At 41.3% G+C, this 16,168-nt stretch overlaps 1 protein-coding gene across 1 annotated transcript in view; it reads right to left on the bottom strand.

Annotated features, from left to right (window-relative positions):
* Tll1 (tolloid like 1) overlaps nucleotides 1–7,491 on the bottom strand; it is a 196,763-nt gene extending 189,272 nt beyond the window's left edge. Inside the window, exon 1 of the mRNA XM_051169507.1 lies at nucleotides 6,965–7,491. Coding sequence (XP_051025464.1) covers nucleotides 6,965–7,133 — 169 coding nt within the window. The 5' untranslated portion in view covers nucleotides 7,134–7,491. The remainder of the gene's footprint in view (nucleotides 1–6,964) is intronic.
* Nucleotides 7,492–16,168: the final 8,677 nt, after the last annotated feature.

Here is a 16,168-nt window from a genome sequence, read left to right on the forward strand (position 1 = left end):
ACATTTCTTTAAACATGCTTATGGAAGCTCCCTGTTTACAACATTTTTAGCAGAGGGACTAAGGCACTACTACAATAATAGATAATATCCTAAAACTAAGAGCAGTTAATTACAAGTTGCTGAATGGGAGATCATTTTAGTGTCACAGAGACCAACAGGCCCACAGGACATTCTCTGTGACAGTCAGTTGTTAATTCCATGTTTATATAAGTCATATTAGCTGAGACACTCAAAAGTAGGGTTCATCCATACACAGTGAAGGAGGAAGACTTAGTTTCAACAGAAGAGTTCGTGTTCATGTTAGGTTGTCATAGAAAAGTGATCTATCATGAAGGTGCGAGTTGGTTTTATACATATCAATTGTTTTAAAAGTTTCTTTCCTAGGTTTTTATTCACTCTGAGTTATATTTCATATGAACCCTAAATATAGATAACAACTGTTAAATATGTCCCTCCTGGAACAGTCACCATAAAAAGACTATGAGCCATCACAGGAAATAGCCAGAGAGGGGTAGAGAGATGAACACTGTCTGTCATAAACTATAGAAGCTATGGACATGGCTTAGTTCTTAAGAGCACATGCTACTTCCTCAGAGAACTCAGAATTGATCCCTAGCACCTACATGAAGGTTTACAACCATTTATAGGTTCATGGTATCTGTTGCTGTCTCCTGGCCTTTACAGACAACAGACATATATATGGTGCATATATTTATATGCAGGCAACAGGCAACACACATACACAAACACACACATAAATACAGACATGCACATACACATACAACAACAAACTGATGAGGGAAATTGGAAAGAGTACAAATAAATGGAAAGTTGTAAGGATATTGCTATACTACACACACTGCCCAAAACATATTTACACAATTAAATCCAAACATTAATGTCTCATTTCATTAAAATAAGAAAATAATAATTAAATTTTGTAGAATACCACAAAAGACCTAGAATAACCAATACATACTTCAATAAAGAGAAAAGAATGGTAAGCATCACAGTATGTCATTCCAAAATATGTCACAAAGGTATTATAATTAGTCAAGTATGGTGTTGGCATAAAAACATATATAGAAAGCAATAGAATGAAACAGAGGATCTAGAAATAGTCTGATGTACTTGGAGCCAAATGACCTTTAACAGAAGCTCCCAAGACACATATGGGAGGTAAGGCCCCATTTAGCCTAATCTAGGCCCTAATTTACTGTGTATGCTTCCTAACTAAGGACCACATTTAACTCTTGATCCTCTTACCCCAATCCTCTCCCCCCACCAAAAAAAGAAAATTGGCAAGTGCTGAGATTTCAGACATGTACCTTACAACCATCAAAGCACGTGTTTAAATACATAGTACTAGGAAAACTATGTCTACATGAAGAATTAACTTAACTTTTATATTTTAGAAAAGCAGCCTAGAAGAGATTAAAGACATAAAAAAAAAAAAAAAAAAAAAAAAAAAAAAAAAAAACCAAGACAGAAACCCAAAACTGTAAAGCTACTAGAAGAAATAAGAAGTCGTTTTATACCATTGATCCAAGCAAGGATTATTTTGGTCAAGGATATAAAAATGCAAGTGACAAAGAAAAAAGTAGACAAGTAAAAGTATATGAAACTAGCCTCCAATTTGATCGCTTCCCCTTGGTGGGGAGGCCTGGCAGCACACAGAGGAAGGGGAAGCAGGTTACTACATGAGATCTGATAGGCTGTGGTCATATTGTGGAGGAGGAGGTTCCCTTCTGTCTGAAGTCTAGGGGAGGGAGATAGGGTAAAAGAGGGACAGAAGATAGGCACAGGAAGATACAAGTCAGGGGATAACAATAGGGAGGTAATCTGAATAAATTATACTAAAAAAAAAGAAAAATGACTATATGAAACTAGAAATATCTCAAACTGTAAGTAAGAAACAACAGAATCAAGGGACAACTTAAGGAACAGGAGAAATATCTACAAACTATATCTAACAAGTAGCCAATATCCAGAATATCTAAGGAAACTAACATCATAAAACCAAAACTATAAAGTTGAATTTTAAATCTGCCAGTCACATTGTTTGAAGACAAAAGCGTGAAGAGTTCAGGAATGGGTAGAGAAATAAAGAAAGAGGATGAGAGAAGGGAGGGGAAGGGGAGGGAACGGGAGGGAAGGGGAGGGAAGGGAGGGGAAGGAAGGGAAAGAGAGGGGAAGGGGAGGGGAGGGGAGGGGATGGAAGGGAAAGAGAGGGGAAGGGGAGGAGATGGAAGGGGAGGGGAGGGAAGGGGAGGGGAGGGGAAAGGGACAGAAGGGGAGGGGAAGGGAAGGGGAGGGGAGGGAAGGGAGGGGAAAGGGAAGGGAGGGAAGAGAAGATGGAAAGGGGGAAACAGGCTTTAGAAAAGAAAAAATAAAGACTTAGTCTAAGAAAATACATTCAAGAAAAAATAATTTATCTTTCTCATACCTATTCTACTTGTGAACCGAAACAGCCTCTGCCCCACCAGACAAGGGTGAAATATGGGATCACAGAAAATAAAGAGCAGAATTCAAGTGCACAAAACATAATGCCTTATCCAGCCAATGAAAACCTTATTTTGTCCATTTCCAAGCAGGCTGGCACCAGAGGCAAACAGAGAAGAAAAAAATATTTTCAAGATCTGAGCCATGAAAATTAAGACGGAAGAGACTCCTTAAGGCAGCAGACACTGGAAAGTAAATTTTCAAATGAGAGCTTGGCAGTCTAGACAGGAGCCGACTTCAAGCTAAATGTTTGGGAATTTCAAATTGCGATGGAATAAAGTTGATGTGGAATTGAGCATCCTGTTTGAGATGCTGTACCTAAGAGGATGCCAATCCACCCAGAAAACACACCACCAAGAACAACAAAAACAACTAACCTAGAAATTAAAAAGTATAAACTTATGAAAAGTTTCCCAAGGCCTATATGGAAACTAAGGCCCTGGTCTGGTCATAAGGAGACGTAGAATTCTTTAGGATGCCAAGCACTTATTTTTCATGATTTCATTATCGTGTTCACAGATACTACCCAAAGGGCAGGTTCAATCTTTCACCTTCCCTGGCCTTTAAGAAACAAAAAAGGAAAAAAAATCTACTCTTGAATTTCAAGGTAGAAAATGGCTTCACATTGAGCTTACGTGTGAATACAAAGGGGACAACAAACGCACTGACAAACACTGGATTTCATCTGTCAGTCTTCGAAGTTTCTACTCATCATTCAAACTGCAATTTATTTTCACTGCTCCTTATTTTCACTTTCCTGAAACATCATTAATGCCCTCTTAAATATAAAGAAAAGAACAAGAGGGAAGAGAAAAAGAAGGGGAAAGAAAGACAAAGGACAGAGGAGAGAAAGAGGGACAAAGACAGGCAAGTGGGGAGAGAAGGAAGGAGGGAGGGAGCTGTTTTAATCCAATCATTTCATTAGTCTCTGCTTTTACACATCATTTCTACACAAATCTGGCAGATAAGCTTGTAAACTCAACATCCCCAGACACTTCACACATGTCAGTTGTCAGGTTAACACTTACTGGAGTAATACCATGAAAGGAGACACACGTCATACCCTGCTTTAAGGCAAGCTCACACAGCCTCAGGCTCCCCACATCTCTGTAGCCTCTTACACTCCAGGGAGTGAGAGTAACCTGACTATGCATTCAGCTGAGTAGATGCCCTCCCAGTACAACCAGACAGCCTTTATTGTTATTCTATCCGCACCTGTGTGCAAATACACTCACAGAAGATTTCATTTGTGAGCATACTTGAAGTCGTGGGACACTAAATCATGTATTTTTTTGTTTATACCAGAAATTACTCAATCAACTCAAGCAAATGATTACACAGCATCCTTTCTCTCTCATAGTTTTTCAGTCTTGAAATCAGAACTCTTATAGATAAACAATTGTATTCAATTTCATGAAAGTGTTAAGGATGGAATGATTTTTAACAAATTGTGACTGATTCTTTTCTACTGGGTAGTGTATATATATATATATATATATATATATATATATATATATATATATATATATATTTTTTTTTAACTTATTTGGACTAGAATTTTGTATTTGAGACTATGAACAGTGTAATGTTGAGAATGTACTAGATTCCTAAGAACAGATCTGGCACTATGTCTCTGTGATAAGTAATTAAATTGGTTATGATCTCTGGCATCCAGGATTTAGACTTTTTTTTTTAATAAATGAAATTCTCTGTCACTTTACCAACGTCTGCTTTGAGAGCACTCTTTCTGTAAGGCCAGCAGGATTATGAGAAAACCTGGGCTCATTTCTGTGGTTTCTGTTTGTTGTTTGTGTTTCAAACAAAGTGTCAGAAAGGAAAATTAAAAGTGCAGCTGGGATTTAATGTCACTCCGTTTTCCTGTCTGTGTGGTGAGAAGATTAACAAACTCCAGCACACTGGAATTCTGGGAACCCAGCTAGAACAATGCACTCAGCAAAGGTTCAAGACCCATAGAGCTGTTTGCCTGTGTGCCATCGAGCCACCTTACCATACATGGAACATCAGGATGCTTGTTAGTGAAGTTCAGAAAAGACTTATTTCTCACTCCTGGACCACGTCCTGGAATCCACTACACGCAAAAGACAGACCAGAGATGATCTCTGCCTGGAAATCACCTCTATTTGCTTTTGAATGGCTATATTTCCCAACTGTGTTTCTCCCCCACCCCCATCCTCCTCCTTCTCCTCCTCCTCCTCCTCCTCTCCTCTCCTCTCTTCTCCTCTCCTCTCCTCTCCTTTCCTCTCCTCTCCTCTCCAGCAACTTTCTTTTGACTCCTGTCTGGTTTTTCAGTGTGCTCATGTTTTTCCCTGTTATGTTAGCTTTTGTTTGTCTTATACAGTGCTAATAAAAGAGACAGTAAGATTTTTATCACTCTCTAACCAGAGTGATAAATTAAAACCTTTCATCTCAGTATGTTAAAGGTGGAGAAGAGTTGAAAAGAGACCAATCTTCATTATCCTTAGCCTTCTGCCCCAGCCATTCCTTCTTTCTCTACATATGCAAAAAAAAAAAAAAAAAAAACAAAAAACGTTCTCACAGACATACTTCTAGTCAAAGATAGGGCAGAAAGAAGGGCAATATTAATTCTAAAGTTATTATTTTCTGATTTTTATTCACAAATAATACAACACTGAAAGGGAAATAAAAAGTCAATATTACATAAGTTGTCGTTTTCCTTTCTTTGCGTGTTGATTTACAAAGAAAAGCAAACACTGATGCTTAGGGTGTGCAGTCAGTACAGACATCTCACCTTGGTAGCTGGTAGAATCTTTCTAACCAAAGAGCGCCCAAACTGACAGTTCTCTTTACATATTATAATTTTGGGGTCTTGCCCATACCTTAAGACAAACAAGATATGCATACTTTCCCTGTGGCAGCATTACTACAAATACTCCGCCTACCCTCAGTTATACATTTGGAAAGTAGCTTGACATCTAGTCACCACTGTAGTAGAAGAATTTCCTGGCCCAAACAGTTAAAGAAGTCTCAGGAATCTAGGGGTAACAAGAGCCAATTGATTAGCAATGAGTCTGAGTTTCAGACAGATGCCCCACCCCCAAAGCACTCTGAGTTTAGACTGAGAACCTGCATCAAATGTTCATCTTGAGAGATCAGACAACTTTCGAACACTGTGTCATCAAAGGCCACAATTCACTGAGGGGAAATTCCAGCGTTTTCCTTCACTCTCATTCACAGGTCTCCTTCATGCTCAAGAAGGCTTGAATAGAGTTTACTTACCTATGGAAGGAAAGAAAGTCCTGCCAGGGACCTACCAATCAATCAGTCTTGGAATCTGGATACACTTAGGTCTACTTTCTATTTGGCCCACCCTTTCTCTGCACCCTTGTCTGGAAGCCACACTTCTGGACCTGGGACAGACTGTGCCTACAGTTTCTCAAGGACACTGCTACTTTGGCCTGTTAACAGCAACCTTCCCAAAGTTAGTCATGAGTCAATGCTGAACTGAGATTGTCTCAGCCACAACCCAGCAGAATCTAGGACAGGGAAATCCCCAGAACTTTGAATGGTGCTTCAGCCAGTGTCGGGCGCCCTAGGGCACTGTGCTCACGTGGTCCTTGTGAGCCTTGCTTAGGACTCTTACCACGGGCTGGACAGAAGGTATGCTTGCTTTGTGAGCCTACCCGAGGTGGGGAGGAAGGACGCATAGTGGTGTCTGGCTTGTGGGAACGAAGGGCTAGACTCTGGTGTTTCTGTACCCCACGGGTGAGCCCTGGGATTCAGACAGTGGCATTCCAGTCCCACTGCAGATCCCGAGAGTGTTTTCAGGGAGGACACAAGTTTGAATGGGGTAGCGATTTGGTATCAATATTTTTAGATTTATTTGTAAAGGAGAAAAATTATCTGAAATCTTATCTAGAATTGAATTCTTTTAAGGTTGTCACAACACCCTTCTGGCCTGGAACTCACACTTAAATTCTTAGTACAACAAGGAGTGAAAGTGTTCTGAGGTAGCAATGCCATCCCCACCCACCTTTTGAAAACTCTGACCACTTGGTCATCAACAGATGCTGGGGGACCACGTCCTGGAACAGGGAAGGTCCTATGCCTTCCTAGTGCACTGAACCCGCTGCGTGCTGGCATTTAAAACCCACAGAAGTCAGCTGTGTTTATGACTTATTTAATTTCACAGGGACTGGGGGAGGGATCAGAAACTCCGCTGCGGGACGTTTGCCTTAAACCAGGGGACCAGTGCTTGGCAACTGATCCTACTAAGCGCAGAACTCCAGGGAACTTGGGCCGCCCCGCAGGGTGGAGAGGGGAAGGAAAAAGGAGGGGTGAAAGGAGGGGCGACTGAGAGGCAGAGAGGGGAGAGGAAAAAAAAAAAAAACAGGTGAGCAGAGCTCCCACAGCCTCCTGTAGGAGATTCCAGCACCTTGCTCCCCAGCAGCTCTCCATCACCCCAAGTTAGACAGGCACTTACCGGCTTTGCAGGGGTCCTTGTAATCTATGGGCTCCGTTTTGTCCTCTTCGTTCCCACCAAAAGTGTAATCATAATCGAGGCCAGCGCAGACCCACAGCTCCCGGGAGAAAACAATACCCGAGACCACCAACCACAGGAGCATCCTCGGGGAGAGCGCTTGCAAACCCATCCTCCTCCCCCAGAGGAAAAGGAAGGGACCAGACTGGGAGAGTCTTGTGGATATGAGTGGCTCAAGGGACAGTGCTCTTCTCCCCACTAGGAGGCTTCTCGGAAAGCCCTGAGTGTTCAGGTGTCCGGAGACATCTGGGTGTCTTTGGGACGCTAGAAAGGGCAAGCACTGTCTGGCTCCCCCGGGTGCTGGGGAACTTGGCTAAGGGCCCCGCGGGTGGGCGGAGGGCAGGTGAAGAGCTCGGCCCTGGGCAGCAGCAGCCAACCCGGCTCGGTTCAGGTCGTCCTTCCAGGGGCCGAACTTTCTGCGATCCGGGCCGGCTAGCCGAGAGGAGCAAAGCGGGCTCAGCGGCGACCCGAGCTCCGGCTCCCGCGCCGCACCCCCGCTGCTGTCCGGACCCCGCTGGCGAGCACGAGCTGCAGTCGCCTGCGCCCTTCGCTGCTGCCGCCGCCGCCGCCGCCGCTGCTCGGGGAAGATGAATCCGGTCTGCACATCAGCACATCTGAACTGAAAGGGGAGACCGAGGAAGGGGGTGGGAGGCAGGCATTTCTACGCCGCCAGACCTTAAAAGCTTACAGAAGAAGCCAGGGAAGCTCCGGACTGCCGGGAGAGCAAAGGGGTGTGAGGATTTGGAGTGCCTCTTTCCCCCTTCCAGGCTGTCTTTTTTACCCTCTTCCTAACTTGAAAAAAAAAAAAAGTCTTCGCAGCATCTAACCCAATCACTCGCATCCTGCTTACTTATTCATACAATCAGGGTCAGGATCCGGGCCACAGCCTCCTCTCTGACTTCGTTTGATAGCCTTATACAAACAAACAGACACGAGCGCGCTGACATTTCCATTTCTATTTTACTAAAGATTAAATTAAAAAAAAAAAAACTGAATGCATTCCGCATCTGCATCCACGAACAGCAATTAATAGATGGGGTACGAGTCAGTGCAGAGCGCCAGACCGGGGGTGGCATGAGGGATCGTGACAACTTCGCTGCAAATCTCTCTATCCTTCCCCCACCCTACACCCCAGTGGCGAAGCGGAGCGTGTTTCTTTCCCTTGCTGCTGTTTAACCTTCCTACCTTCCAAGAGTGCACAAAAAGTATCTGGCCCTTCTCTGTCTAGGTAAGAAAATCATCTGTGCAAAATCAGTTTCCAAACCAACAAAGTTTTACTAAGAACCGGAGAAAATAATTTACAAAAAAAAAAAAAAAAAAAAAAAAAAAAAAAAAAAAAAAAAAAAAAAAAATCGAGTTCCAGATCGCACCAGCAGGAAACGCTAAGCCCTCACTGATGGGCTGGCTCCAGGGCTCACGTGGGCTTAGGAAGGGAAGTTGGAATACTCGCCACGCACATTTTCTGACAGTTCTGGCGCCCATGCACAGCGCCTCCGAGAACCCTTCCTCTTCACTTGTTTGATTTCCTCCCTAGGACAGAGTGTAAAAGCCGGCAGCTGGATCTGAGAGGTAAACCACACGTCAGCGGAGCAGAATCAAGACAAATACAGGTTGAAGGAAATTGGGGAAGGGAAAAAAAAAAGTCAAAGGAAATCTCTGCAAAAAGCCCCTGGTGTGAGCAATTCTGAGGAGGTTTCCCCACATCTGTAAGTAGTTTCCAAACTAGGTGAGACGACTTCCCCCACCCCCATACTTCCGGGGGCTTGGCGAGCTGAGTTTTCCTTTTCTAATAAGATCCTTTACTGTCACTTAAGCAGGGATTTTCTTCTGTTACTTTTATATCTTTATTTGAGGAACCTGTCCCTGTTCCAAGTTGCCATTTAGGCAAAAGTAAGGATCCAGAAGTTCACACACACACACACACACACACACACACACACACACACACACACACACACACACACCTTAAGATAGGAAATGACTAGCTTTGGCCTTTGGTTTGGAGATGTGTCTATTCTAAGCTTGCTGCGGAAAAGCAAGCACATGATCCTGGAGAAGGACATACTGAGTTCTACTCAAAGGATCCATCAGTGAAAGGGAAGTGACTGCTTCTCCCTGGCAAAATTGGAGTTTCTTGAAGACCCCTACAGCGTCATAAACATCTAACCCCCAACCCAGGTATACAAAGCAGACTTCTGGTTTTTAAAAGAAGAAAAATGCATAAGGAAGTAAAGACACTGTTGTCGAAATATCTTGCTGAGTCATGTTCAACATTTTTTTTAACCCAACCAGAAAAGCTGTTTGTATAATTAATGTTGGTGTTGTTCCTGCGGGGCTGAGCAAAATTGCATCCTACCTAGCCCATTTCAGAAAGATAAATGTAATTTTTCTTTAAAAGACCCCTGCCCTTGGACTGCTGACTGTGTCTGCGTCCTGAACCCATTAAATGCTTAGAAACATCTAGGACTCTTATTACACATTAGTTTTCAAGAGTTCGTACCTAGAGTGCACGTCCTTGGCAAGAGTGAAGACATTTCATCATTTATTGGGAAAGAAAATGATACCATATGGGGACATCTGCCTTATTATTATTAGGCTGTGATGTCTGTTAGATCTTCCCTACAGATATGCCACTGCTCAGTTTAAAATTTTTATAAATTTGAACTAGGAGTGTAACCTGGTTGATAGAGAGCTTGCTTAGTACGCACAAACCCTTGGGTCAGGTCTCCTTTATCACATAAGGCAAATGTAAACCGACCTAGTGGAGGACAGGGGTTCGAGGCCACCTTCAACTGCATAAGGAGTTTGATGACAGCTTACAATACATGAGACCTTGTTTTAAAAACAATGAAATAAATTAATAAATAAAATGTAACATATTTATAATCCAGAGAATTGGTGGCTAACATATTTGAGCACCAGATTGAAGTATAGAGCTGTTTGTTTATGGTTAAAATGCTTACCAGGAGTATTTGTTTGCATCACAGTTTTCTGGGCCTCACATCCTGATTAGCTTTGATTTTTAAAAATTTTGTTCATTCATTCATTCAGTGTGTGTGTGTGTGCGTGTGCTTGTGTTTGTTTGTGTGTGTGTGTATGTGTGTGAGTGTGTATGTGTGTGTATGTGTGTGTGTGTGTGTGTGTGTGTGTGTGTGTGTGTGTGTAAGAGGACAACTTTTGGGAGTTGGTTCTTGCCTTCCGGGTTCTGGCCACCCACATTGTGAACAATCTCCTCAGCTGCTGCCTTAACTGGCCCACAAGGTTGTACAAATTCTCCTGTGTATTGCTACTACCCTGCTTTCGGAATGCTAAATTACAGATGTATGTCAGCATCCAGCTTTTTATGTGGTTGAGGAGGATTAAACTCAGCTTGTCAGACCTCCATAGAAAATGCTTTTACCAACTGAAATATCTTCCCATCCTTAGTTTTGAGTTTTGAAATCTTAGACATAGCTCTATTTGTCACAAATCAGCCAGGTTTAAATACCATTTATTTCTCTAAGTTGAAACAGATTTTTGTTCTGCACATGTAAAAAGGTCAATTTGGAAGAACAGGACTGTGATTAAGAAGTTAAATCTGAGTGTAGCCATAGATATGTGCAGTATCTAAATTCAATCTCTTCGGGAAGATGAAAAGAAGAAATCGATTTCTTCAGGAAAACCTGCTGACACTGCCCTGGCATCTAACCGGTGGCTGCCCTTGACCACCATTGTAGTACCAGCAATGACACTCAGCCCCTCTTAGTAGCAGCAAACAGTGAACTCAGAAAAGTGGCCAAACTCCATACACAGCAAATTGCCATACTCTTCATAGTAGCTAAGCAACGTAGATATGTCTGTTTTATAATATAGTCAATTAGTCAAAAGCTAAAAGTAACTTTTTATGACATTAAGTAACATGTGAATACATTCCCTTCGTGTGTCCTGTAAAAAATAAAAAGTAAAAAGCCCAAAAAATAATAATCACATTTAAAATAAGAAAACAACATGTAGTTCCTGAGAAATACATGATGCCTGGAAAAAATAACAGACAAAATTTTTCAAATTTTATTATGGAATAAAATGTGGGTTTCCTTCCCACCCTCTCTTCTGAGCTAAAAACCATTAGATTGTAACTAGGAAATTCCATAAAGGTAGATTTCTAAGAAACTGTCATAGCTGGGGTTCAAACACAAGAAATAGTGGCAATTTTACATTGCTTCAAATTTTAGAAAAAGAATACTTTTTGTTTCCAGTATTGTTCTTCTGATGAAATTATATATACTTTGGTCAAAGACTTTTTTGTGATGAAATTATATATACTTTGGTCAAAGACTTTTCTGTGAAGACTCTTTGAACATCTGTGGAATTCAAACCTCTACATTTTATTTTTCTAACTCTTTTTTTTTTTTTAACATTTTAAACTATGACTTTAAAAAATTACTTATTTTCACTTTGTGTGTATGTGTTTTGCTTGCATGTATGTCTGTGGACCGAGTGCATTTCTGGTGCCTGAAAAAGATAGGAGAGATCACCAGATCCCTTGGAAGTGGCGTTAGTCCCATGGGGATGCTGGGAATCAAACCAGCATCCTCAGAAATAGCAGCAACTGTTCTTACCTAAAACTCAGCCACCTCTCCAGCACTATAACTCTTTATCTCATATTATTTTACATGCCAGCATTACAGAGTGACCCCACTTGTTCAAAGAGTCAGGAATCACATAAAAACACTAAACTGGAAGCCATAATGTATACACAGAGGACCTGGTGCAGACCCATACAGGCCTGGTGCACAGTCCCTGTGAGTTCATATGAGCTGTGATTATATTGATTTAGAGGGCCTTAATTTCTGAGTGTCTTCCATTTCCTCTGGATCTATATACACTCCTTCTGCCCCTCTTCAGAGGGTTCCCTAAAACCCTATGGGAGGAACTTGATGGATATATCCCAATATGGCTGAGTGCTCAATGGTCTTTCACTCTGCATAATGTCTGGCTGTTGGCCTCTGTACTTGTTCCCATCTGCTGTAGGAGGAAGCTTCTCTGATGATGGATGAAGAAGGCATTGATCTTCAAGCATAGCAGAACGTCATTAGGAGTCATTTTAGTGCAAGTTATTTTTAAACAAACATAGTATTAGGTTTTATCCTAAGTCCCTGCGCTATCTAGTCTCAGGTTCCTGGTCACCTACGTACTGTTGGGTATGCGTTTCATCTCATGGAATGGGCCTCAAATAAGTCAAATAAGATGGTAGTTGGCAATTCCCATAAGCTTTGTGGCACCACTGCATGAGCATATGTTACAGGCAAGAAGGCACTGTAAATCAAAGGGTTTGTGGCTGAGATACCTTCCTGTACCTAGTACCTTCCTGTACCAAACATAGAAAGTATGAGTGAAAGCTCTGTATAGGCACTATCTCAGCCTCTTTATATTCAGTGAGTTGCACAGGTATCATCTTCAACAATGAGGCCTTGCTGTCAGTTTATGGAGATCAATCTATAATCTTGGAAGCAGCCTGGATTGTTTGGGGATTCCCATGGGAGCCCTTTGGTCAACAATGCAATCAGATGTACTCCAATCCTGGAAGCAGAAGGTTCATTTGGTGACAAGATGAGCAGTTGGGGCTTTGTCTGCCACATTATTTGGAGATTTAATTTAAATTGCCCTCACATATGTGTATATCTTATGAAACTTCTACTGTATTTGGTTTCCATACAACCCTTAAGAGGCCTGTTATTTTTTTAAATTTTTTTATTATTCATTTATTCTTGTTACATATCAATGGTTATCCCATCCCTTGTAACCTCCCATTCTTCCCTCCCTCCCATTTTCCCCTTACTCCCCTCCCCTATGACTGTGACTGAGGGGGACTTCCTCCCCCTGTATATGCTCATAGGGTATCAAGTCTCTTCTTGGTAGCCTGCTATCCTTCCTCTGAGTGCCACCAGGTCTCCCCCTTAGCTGGCTTTTCTCATATTACCTTCATCTTCCTCTCATCCACCCCCCCCCACTTGATCCTCCTCTTTCACATCCCCATTCACTTATAACTATCTATTCTATTTCCCTTTTCTAGGGAGGTCTACCTGTCTCCCAAGTCCCTTAACGTAGACTTAACTTCTGTGATTCTACCGAGTGTAGCTCCATTATTATTGACTTAACAGCTAATATCCTCATATAAGCAAATATATACCATATTTGTCTTTTTGGATCTGGGATACTTCACTCAGGATGGTTTTTTTTTTTCTAGTTCATCCACTTACCTGTGAATTTCATGATTTTATTTTTAACTGCTGTGTAAATAGGTAAATGTACCATCCTTCTGTTGAAGGATATCTAGGTTGTTTCCCTATTCTGCCTATTACAAATAGAGCACCAATGGACATGTTTGAGCAAGTGTCTCTGTTGGAGGAAGCATTCTTTTGGCATATGCCCAAGAGTGGTATAACTAGATCTTGAAGTGGATCAGTTCCTACCTTCCTGAGGAACCTCCACGTTGATTTCCACAGTCATTGTACAGTGAGTTTGTCCACTCATCAGCAATGGATGAGTGTCCTTTTTAGTTCACAGTCTTGTCAGCATGAGCTGTCACTTTTGTTATTGATCTTAGTCATTCTAGAGGGTATAAGATGAATCCCCAAGGTGGTTTTGATTTGCATTTCCCTGATTGCTAACTTGAACATTTTTGTAAATGTTTCTCAGCCATTTGAGTTTTCTCTATTGAAAACTCTCCATTAAGATCTGTACCTCACTTTTAACTGGGTTATCAGCTTTATGATACCTAGTTTTGATACTGGTTTTAACAGAGACCTTCAAGTTAATAATCTTCAGGTATGCCTTAGGAATTTGTGGCTCTATCCTTCCTAAATATGTGCCCTCACTGAGGGAGACTGGGATGACTTGTGCTTACTTCAGTGATTAAAATACAGACAGTAAAGTTCCCAATACAACATGCTACTTACTTCCTTCGTATCTCCAATGTAACAGAAATTCAAGAAAACAGTTTCACCCATTTAAGATAGAAGAAGGCACAAAATGTATGGGGCCAGTTATATGTCAACTATTTGCCAATATTTTATGGTATTATTTTAAGGATGGAAAATAAGCATTAGAAGAGCCAAGTAATGACAGAACACATTTATTTCACATTTTAACACTGTCAGCTCCTCCAGTTGCTCTTTATTGGGCCCTGCACCTCTGCTAATGATGCTTACATGCATTGGTCACTAAAGGATGTGCTATGTCCCACTTGTTTCTCTGGATTTTATTCTAGACAGGGGTTCCTTGTTCTGTCTTGTATGTATGTCATCTGTCTCATAACAAATAGAAGTCCCATCATTTAGGGTATCAGTCCCACAAAATATTCTGCCCTGGATGAAAATCAAAGTTGTTCACAGTGACAAAGAAAAACAAATGAGTACCTAAGACTGGGTATTCAGCATAGAATATTGAGTCTGGAATTAGAAAGTTTGCTTAAATAGCGAGTGCACTGATGTTTAACTTACTCTTTACTAATTTTATTTATCTCACCATTAATAGCGAAGCAATCAGATTCCCATCACTCGAAAAATACCCGAGAGAGTAAAATGATGAAGAAAAAGGTGGCTGTTTAGGCTCTTTAGCCTCACAGTCTTGGAGGTTTCAGCCTTTGATTGGTTAGCTTCATTACTTTTTGGATGGTGATGTTATGTATCACAGTGGAAGGGAGTTGCTTGCCCAAAAGCTGAGCAACTGGACCAGAAAATATGAAGATACTAGCATCCCACTCTCTCTTTTAAGGGCACCACTGGTGACCTGCAGCTATCCCCATACATTCCACCACCTCCCAACGATGCCACCCTGGGGACAAAAGGTTAACACACAACCGTTTTAGAAAGCACTTAAGACCAACAACAACAACTCATATTGCTGCTGCTGTAAAATGCAAATGTGGTGAGTAGATAAGTCACTCCGCATCCAGCAAACGTGTGAGAGATCAAGGGCTAGGATATCACCACCCATTTTCCGATTCCCAAACAATGCCTCCTTACAAGGGCGCCAATAATCAATTCAGACTCTCAAGGTAAATTTGTAATCAGTACTTAGAAACCAACTGTCAGAAGCAAGAGTTTTTGTTTTGTTTTGTTTTATTTTGTTTTCCTTCAAATAAAAAAGAAATACTGAGTGAAGGTTGAAATCTAAGAGTGTTTAGAGCCATAATAGATCCATTCATTCTTTTCAGAATATCATCTCTCCTGACCTTTCCCTACTCATAAATAATGAATGTCCAAATAATAGTAATTCCACCATTAATTGTATTAGTTTACTTTTGCAAAGTAAATCTCTGACAGCTGGGATTTCTCAAATGAAGCAGCTTGCCTTAGTTAGTACAAAAATACACTGTTTTAAAATGAAAGAAATTTTTAGAAACTAGCATTGTTTACTAGCCTCCCAAATAAGTTGTTGCATAATTGCTTACTATATATTTAAAACTTGTGTGACTCCATTTTTTATGATGCATTGTAAAATCACCAAGTTATTTTATAACTGATTTAACGCTATTCATTACACACAGCTGCACTTGGACACTAGTTTCTCTGTATTTCTAAAGTCTCCATTATGTTCCTGGCTTAGTTCTGGGACCTTGCCAGATTTAATTTGTAAACTGCACTAGGCTTTTTAGGTGGCAATAAATTATGACCTTGGCCTTCATCTTCAGGCATTATAACTCCTTTTAGGGTCGCTTTTCCAACCACTATAATGCTAATTTTGTACTATAAGAATAAACCGATACAGAATGTCTGAAGTTCCCCTGTTTATATAACTATTGCTTTTCATCTTCAGAGCAGTTCAACATTAACTTAAGGTCCCTAGAATGTGTGGATACTATTTATTCTCAAGCACCACCTCTAAAAACCAGGTACATCGGAGGAGCAGCCACAACTCAGAGGGAACAATTTTCTTCATCCTTTACTTCCCCCTCACCTTTCGCAAAATGGTTTCACTCAGATTTACATTGTGTTTGACAACCCAAGGTGGAAAAGAAGCCTTGTAAACCGAGCTGAGCACACTTGAGAGAACAAGCCGCTGACCCACGGACGCAACAGAGGCTCTAATTGCCTCCAGAGTCGGCAGAGCGCATGCTACCTATGCTGCCTTGCCAGTATGCACAGGAGAGCCTAGCTGTCAAGA

The sequence above is a fragment of the Acomys russatus genome, chromosome 27 (assembly GCF_903995435.1).
Source record: "Acomys russatus chromosome 27, mAcoRus1.1, whole genome shotgun sequence".
Classification (NCBI taxonomy): Eukaryota; Metazoa; Chordata; class Mammalia; order Rodentia; family Muridae; genus Acomys; species Acomys russatus.